The sequence below is a fragment of the Pollachius pollachius genome (assembly GCF_949987615.1).
Source record: "Pollachius pollachius genome assembly, chromosome: 10".
NCBI lineage: Eukaryota > Metazoa > Chordata > Actinopteri > Gadiformes > Gadidae > Pollachius > Pollachius pollachius.
Window position 1 is genome coordinate 864,036 of NC_136943.1, and position 8,410 is coordinate 872,445.

An 8,410-nucleotide genomic window follows, 5' to 3' on the forward strand; every position below is an offset into this window, starting at 1 on the left:
TCTCTCCTTCTCGCCTCCTCTCTCCTCCTCTCTTAATTGCTAGGAGGGAAGGCGGCATCGCAGCCATGTAGAGGCAACGGAGAAAATAGGTCCCTGAACTAATACGATTAGAACACAGTGAGCTCCCAACAATGGCAACACGCACACGCCTATGCACACAAACACAGACGCACACGCCTATGCACACACACACACACACACACACACACACACACACATACATACATCCACACACAAACATACAAAGACACACACACAAACATGCACAGACACACAAGCAAACATACACATACACATAAACATATACACACACACACACACACACACACACACACACACACACACGTGCCTGCATACCCAGGCACGGGCACACAAACACACGCCCACACACGCGAATGCACACTCACACACACATGCCTGCATCACACGCACTGGCACATACACACACATGACTTGGCAGCATATACGCACAATTACGCATTTATGCATACATATGACGAACACGCAAAGCTGCGTCTCTCTCTTGCCAATTTCGACAAATGGTGGGGGGGGTGAAGGTAGGAATGGCGCTGCAGCCGGGGACTGTGGTAAACAGCTGAACGGCTTACCACCCGGTGCTGCGGTGTAACTCCTGCCGACCAGATTACAATACGACCTTGGTGAACGGCACTCCTTAGAAACACCGCTCCTTTCCCACACACAGAGAGACAGTCCATTAGGCGTCAGGAGACATCTTGTAGAGAGAAAAGAAATAACCTACACACGCAGACACCGACACACACACACACACACACGCACGCACAGGAGATATGGAAATGGGATAACGATACAAACATGGCTTGGATAACAACACGCAAACGATGATGGGATAAGGAGAATACACAAGGCAGGATCAGCCATGGAAGCCCAGCTACAGACCTCTCCATCCAGACTCACAGACCCACATGAGGACTCTGACAGGACCCCCAGAATCTGTGTTCCCCAGGGGGAGCCTGACACCGCGACCACCGCGACCTTCAAGGGCAGGGGTGGTCAATAACTACTGATTAATACAATCGAAAACAGACAGGTAAGGCTAGCCCGCTAGCCGGCGTGACATGAATTGTAATCTCGTTTGTCTTACTATCAATTCAATGAAAATATTCCGTAGCAAAAGCACAAAAATCGATCGCACGCCTTAAGCTTTCTGCCGACGTTGCGTTTATCGCAGGAGTCGATTCATTATCGTATCCGAACTCGACAACAGGGGAGGCGGAGCGACAGCGCTGTGTGTCTGTCTCTCACTGCTCTCCCCTGTGCTAAATACATATAGCCCCGGACACCGGCGCTCCAGCAGGCTGCCTAGGCTCTCCATCCGTCACAGCCTGTCAGCCGGCAGCCGCCCCGCAGAGCACCGCCATCCGACGCTAATAAGGACAATGAGTGGGGAGCGCGCCTCATCCATCAACAGCACCCAGCGGCACCCAGCAGCACCCAACAGCACCCAACAGCACCCAACAGCACCTAACAGCACCCAGCAGGACCCAACAGCACCCAGCGGCACCCAGCAGGACCCAACAGCACCCAACAGGACCCAACAGGACCCAACAGCACCCAACAGCACCCAACGGGACCCAACAGCACCCAGCAGGACCCAACAGCACCCAACAGCACCCAACAGCACTCAACAGCACCCAACGGGACTCAACAGCACCCATCAGCACCCAACAGCACCCAACGGGACCCAACAGCACCCAACAGCACCCAGCAGGACCCAACAGCACCCAACAGCACCCAACAGCACCCAACAGCACCTAGGAAACACCCCGGTCAGACGCAGTGTGGAGTACGGCGACGGGACACGAGGCTAATGCCCTAATGCAAGGCTAATGCAGGGCTAATGCAGGGCTAATGCAGGGCTAATGCAGGGCTAATGCAAGGCTAATGCAAGGCTAATGCAGGGCTAATGCCCTTCGTGCAAAGGACCCCACAGGGAGCCGCGGTGTGGCGGAGGGTTAGCTAGCCGCGCTAACACTGTAGTTTCCCGTTTTGGGCGGCGTTCCGTTAGGGGATCGGAGAGGAGGAGGAGGTTGGAGCGAGACGGCCGGTCGGAGTGCGTTGACGATCCTTTAGAGGCCGGAGCTCAGTGATTGGTTAATGTACACGAGTTAACTTAAACATCAGGGGGGAGGAGGAAGGAGGTGCAGCCTCAATGAGTCGCTTGGTGCCGCACACAGACACACACACACAAATGCATGCACACACACACACACACGCGCACGCACACACACACACACACACACACACACACACCCTGAGGGGTAGTAACAACATGGAAGCCACTGTATGACCCGTTTGCAATGGCTCGTTTTGCAGCCACTTAGCCCCAGTATAGAAGAGGCTGACAGAGGCATTAGCGAAGCCGTTGGCACATGGGAGCCTTAATGGAGCGGGCAAGCGGACGGCCTGTCCTTTAGACTCTCCCTCGCTGTAGATCCTCCGCACGAGGGCCAGTCAATGAGCGGTCAACTTAAAGGGGTGAAGCAGGACACCTGCGGTGCTGAATGCCTGCTTTAACAGTAACGTAGAAAAAGAGACGTTTCTGCATGTGACTCATGAGTTGGGTGCTATAGAGCTGAATGAACTAAGTTTATTAGCCTGATTTTAACGCAGCCTTTGCTGTGCTATTCTGTACTAGTGGAAGACGTTTAAATGAGTCAAGCAGTAATAAATCCCGGATGGCAAGTGATAAAACATCACAAAGTAATTAGGATAAACAAACTAAGAGAGGAGGAGGAGGATTCCCAAGTAGAGAGAGAACCTGATTTGATTTCTCTGACTCCCCGTGATTCGCCACCGCCCCCCCCCTCTCCTCAAGCCACCCCCCCCCCCCAAAAAAAAAAAAAACTGTGTTGTCATAGCAACAATGAGTAAAAATAACACGAGCTTATTTTCCACCCGCTGAATATAAAATGGAACAGGATCGGTTTGGACAAACAAGATCAAAATGGTTGCTAATTCTCAGACGCTGGTGGCATCGCACTAACGTGGACGGTCAGCGGGGGGGCCGGTTCTCCGTTATCCCGTTACTCACGTAAAGAAATGAGCGCTTGTCGGGGTAATGACGGTAATAGAGGGAGGCGTTCACGCCCCACTAATTCCCCCCGTCCCAGAAACCGCAGCAGCTGGTTGTTTAAATCTTTTAATTCACATCCCGCTAATTAGCATGCACGGCGCGGTATGATACAGTACGACAGGCCCCGCCTCCTCCCGTCCCGCCAGCCAGCGACCGCAGGTATTGTACCTGTGATCAGGCAGCCGGGCGGTGAAGACCCCCCTGTACCCCCGTCCCTTCTGTCCCCCTCCCCGGAGGAACGCTCTGAGCCTGGGATGTGGCTCTGCATGCATTAGCAGCCGGGTACAGTACAGGCGCAGGGGGACGGGTTGGTTTCAATGGGTTGGTTCGACGCACACCACACGTGTGCGCACACACACAAACACGTGCACGCACGTACGCGCACACCCACACACACAAACCGACACACACCACACATGCCCACACACACACACACACACACGCAGACATGCACACACAGGTGCACGCACACAAATGCACACACACACACACCGCACACACAGTGTGTAATATAAACACGTATATTATACATGTATTTTTTCCCATACATATATTAGCATACATAATATATGTTACCAAGTGTTGGATTAGAATTACAACTAAGTGGTTAATCGTGATGGAGACTGATGCCAAATGTTTGTTAGGCAGGAGCAAAAATAGGGTGAGTGAGATAAAGAAAGAAAAAGAGAGACACCCCCCTCCGCCAACAGACACAGACACACACACACTCACACACACACACACACACACACACAAGGAATGAGAGTAAGCTACTGGCACAGAGACAAACAACCAGCAATACAATGGAGGGAAAGTCACAGAAACAGGGAGAAAAGGAGAGAGGAGAGGAGGAGGAGGAGGAGGAGGAGGAGGAGGAGGAGGAGGAGGAGGACTGTGAGAAAATGTTAGCTGCAGCTTGGTTCTTGGTCATGATGTCACATCTGTGCCACACTTTGCATTGACCCCCGGGGCACGGCCCCATCGCCCCCCCCCCGCACCTCAGACCCTGAGACATTGTCCACAACAACAACAACCACAAAATAACCGGCCATCCGTAGAGCCGGTGAAAGCATGAGCGGGGATGACCTGCAGAGTTTTGTGTTTACTGCCCAACGACATGTCTGGCATTTGCTCTTCCAAAGGCCTGTCCCCCCCGCGGCCGGGGGGCTCCAGGGCTCACGTGAACTATAACACAACAGGAAACCATTCTGCAAACACACTACAGCAGCAGCAACACACGCCGGCATACACACACACACATACAAACACACACGCATGCACGCACGCACGCACACCATTGCAAACAGTAACAAAAAAAACAACAAACCAAAGAACGAATCGGGCACAACAGCTTGTGCCTCCATCTTGGCTTGTGCGTCTCCAGTCAGCACCAACCCATCGAAAAAAGAATGAAACAACCGTCCAATCGCGTCGGAGCTAAACGCAGCCTCCTCCTTCACCAGGAGCCTTTTTCCTCATCTCCTCTAATTAGAGGAGCATGCAGCTGTCTCCCCCTCCTAGAGCACACGTCTGCCGTCTCACCTAGTAGGCCTTCCCCGTAACGGACACACTGCACACACGCCCCACTTCACCGCCTGCTGCCTGCTGCTGCTTCCACCGTAAACAGGACGGCCACCATCTTGAGGAACCCAGCATAGCCGCTCGTATGGATTCAGGAAAACCCACTCTGTGTGTGTGTGTGTGTGTGTGTGTGTGTGTGTGTGTGTTGGCAGCTCAAACGAGTCGTCTTGGGGGCGCCGAGGCTCCACACAGTGAGTGGCAGCTCTGGATTCCCCCATAGATTCCCCATAGTCCCGGCCCTCAGTGCACTGGTATAGACTGGAATAAAACGCAAACCCTTCCCAGCGCCTTAGCGCACTGTTAGAGAGATTCAAAGAGATCCAACCACATCTCACTCCTTACCTTGTCCTCCCCCCCCCCCGTTCCTCTCCCTTTAGACAGACTGTCCTCATGAGAAAGATCAAAGCAGCGGCCCCCCCCAGGCTGTGTCACCGGCCTTACTGCGGGGGGGGGGGGGGGGCGGCCAGGAGCCACACCGCTCCCTTATTGATTACGGAGCGTTCAATCCACCACGTCGACCGCAGTTATCGCTTTATCGTTCCAAAGGGGGGGGGGGATGAACATGAGAAGAAGAGATGTTACGTAAGCAGCAGCAGCGGCAGCGGGGAGATTACGCTCCTCTTTGCAGACGACACTGGGTTTTCTTGGGACTCCTTGTTTTTTTTTTGGGGGGGGGGGGGGTTTTCTTACATGTATTTCAGGGTCTGCCGTTGCGCCTTCGTCGCTGGGCTGGGTTCCCTCGGAAGGCTTCGGGGGCTGAGTGGCCTCGGAGCAACGGGGGGGCTACCTGCCCCCCTCCCCGCTGTTGACGCACGGCGCATGGCGCCCACGCGGACTGTGCAAAGCCATGTTCGGCGTTTATTCATCCGGATGAAGATTTCGTCACTTAACGGGAGGATTCCCCCTTTACGGGTGCAAGACGGGATTCGTGCTCCCTGAGCTCAGGGTTGGACAGTCGAGGGTCCGAGTGATGGAATGCCGTCCGGAGGAGGAAGACGGTTCTCCCCCGGTTCTTCTCCGGTTCTCCGAGGCCCTGGGCCCCTCGGTTCCGTCTGCCTGCTCAACCGGGCTGCGTCTGTTGGCTGTCAGGAGGCCGCCGCGGAGCCGGGTGCGTTCCTCCGCCAGCCTCGGCTCACCTGGTCTGAGGCTGTTTTAGTGGCGCTCTGAACGCGGTACGCGGTGCGACGGTGCGACCATCACAGACATCCCCCGCGAGGCAACGGGGAGAACAGCCAAACCTCTCCAGCCATCGATGGGATTAGGATTCGTGATTCGATTTCAGTTGTTGATCTTGAGTTTTTTCATCCAAAGTGATTTCCAGGGACACTTAATGGCTGTCCCGCCCGAGGGAAATCGAACCCCTAACCTTGGTGATGTAGAGCAGTATTCACCACATCGCTCACACCCGGCTCCGTTTGGTTGTTATGCCCTTTCCCTTCTGCCATTGCTTAGCAACCACGTGAAATGTGCTTGTTTAAAAAAAGAAGGGAGCCACTTGAAAAGAAACAGGACGTTCTGTCTCATAAAGTTGATCAAACAGCAGGGGAGAACCGATCAATAGGGCATCTGGAGTGGGGTGAACTTTCTCCCTCCTCACCCCCAGCTGCTGTGTATGACTTAGGATTCCGCTGGCTGCCTATGACCAGACATGTATTATTAACAAATGATTTACGTCATCACTCCCGATCTTCACCAGGCGGGAGATCGCTTTACGTAGACGATGATGCGCTATGCCGCGGGAGCCTTTCCCCCCCAAACGCATGAGAGGGAACAACAGTCCTCGCGAATTGACTGGCAAATGCGCTTTTTTTCCCCCCCGCCGGTAGAATATACACGTAATTGCAGGCATGACATGACAACCGAAATGAAAGCACCGACGGCTGACACGGGGAAGGGAAAGGAAAAAAAAAGAAAAGGGAAGCCGTTCAAAACACACGCGCCGTGGCGCTCTCAGGGCCGTACCAGTGCGCCAGTGAGCGTGTGTTTGGAATTCAAATGGAGCTCCGCTCACCAGAGCTGCACGCGCAGGGATGAGACCGAGCGCGCTGGTGCTGGTGAAGAAGATGATGATGATGAGGATGTGGTGGTGGTGAGGAGGATGGTGATGATGAGGATGATGATTGCGAGGTTTTCATTTGATATCACATTTCATATTTACATGATACATCAACTGTCACACCAACCCCAACCCCAACCCCCCCAAAAAAAAAAAAACACATCGGGTTCGTGCTGTAGCCATGGGGGCTGGGGTCTCTCCGTATGAAAACGTTCAGGGGGGGCTTCATACTTGGGCTGATTACAGTCATGTCATGCCTCATTTTCGACAGAAAGCAAGATATATAAAAACCACCATATAAAAACATGAAGATGCACCTACCATGTTGACTTCAGACACCATGTCGATGCTAGAGATGTCTATATTCATTCCCACCGCCACGGGCGCACCTGTGTAAAAAAAAAAAAAACACCGATTAAATGCCCGGGCTGGTTAATGGTTCGAGTCCCGTGAAGATGTGTCTGGACTCATATAGGGCACTCCATGGCTGCTCGTCATGTACGCAGGGCAGCCTGATTGCGCAAGCCATTTTAAATAGCCTGGGCTGACTGAAGCCTATTCGTTATTAGCCCAAATAGGAGTGGATTTAGGAGACATCGAGGTGGTGTCACCGCCGAGGATTGTGATTAAACCCTTCAATAAATCAAAAATGCACATTCTTTGGAGCATCCTATGGGAGACGAGTCGTGCAAAGGATTGCGCTAGACGTTGTGCAGATCATTAAACATGTGTAGAGGATCTCACAGCGTCTTCACATCAAGACGTTCAGATCCACGGTTGCTGCTGCTTTACCTCCGAAATCCGGCCTCAACCGAATGTCGTACCCCTTCATCAGCCTGTCCACCGTGTCTTTCACCAGAGGCATGTTACTCGGGTCTTTGATATCCTTGATGCTGAGGAGAGAAGACGGTGTAAAATACCTGGCAAATACCACACACACTCCGCTGAAAAGAGAATGCAATACTGCTGAGACAAACCAGCGCCATACGAAACAAAACACGTTACCTTTGGCTGTGAATAAAAGTCCCGAGCAACGAAAAGATCAAAAATCCAAAGTGATTTTTCCTGATCCTCCCCATCGCAACAGTTTTGAGGTGGCTTCGGGAGGCGAGTGAGGGAAGCGCGCATCCAACTTACTCCAGACAGTGCATGGAGCCCAATGAGGGGCGCATGCGTGCATCTACCCCAGGATCAAAGACTGGAGACTGATGATGTGGATGAGCAGCTTCCATTGCAGAGAAAAAAATTAAAGGGCCAAGTGAATGTTCGAAGTGGAGAACAAACATCTTGCTCGGAAGAGGGGAAATAGCCAATAATGTAATTGCATTTTAACCTTGGGTTTCGTTTCCAATGCATTGCAGGGGCCAATCGATCCGAGACCAATTGAATCAAAACACAGCATGCAGTACAATGTTCAAAAGAAGACGTGTGTTACTGTTGGGATACGTTTTATTTAAAGTCATGAAATACAGAAATTCAAGTTTTACAAATAATCATGCCGACACACACGTGACCAATAAAAAAAACGACAATTAAAAAAAACACCACAAACAAACTGGAGAAACAAGTTCCTTTTGGGTGAAATGTTTCAAAACCCTTTTATTGCTTTCCAAAGCCGGGCTCTGAAACTCCCCAGCCGAGGTGGCACAGAGTATATG

General features: G+C 52.4%; 1 protein-coding gene across 1 annotated transcript in view; it reads right to left on the reverse strand.

The window, feature by feature from the left end:
• gabrb2a (gamma-aminobutyric acid type A receptor subunit beta2a) overlaps positions 1-7,831 on the reverse strand; it is a gene marked incomplete at both ends in the record, with an annotated part of 21,681 nt that extends 13,850 nt beyond the window's left edge. Inside the window, 3 exons of the mRNA XM_079744814.1 lie at positions 7,074-7,141; positions 7,545-7,645; positions 7,758-7,831. Of these exons, the coding sequence (XP_079600940.1) occupies positions 7,074-7,141; positions 7,545-7,645; positions 7,758-7,831 (243 nt within the window). The remainder of the gene's footprint in view (positions 1-7,073; positions 7,142-7,544; positions 7,646-7,757) is intronic.
• Positions 7,832-8,410: the final 579 nt, after the last annotated feature.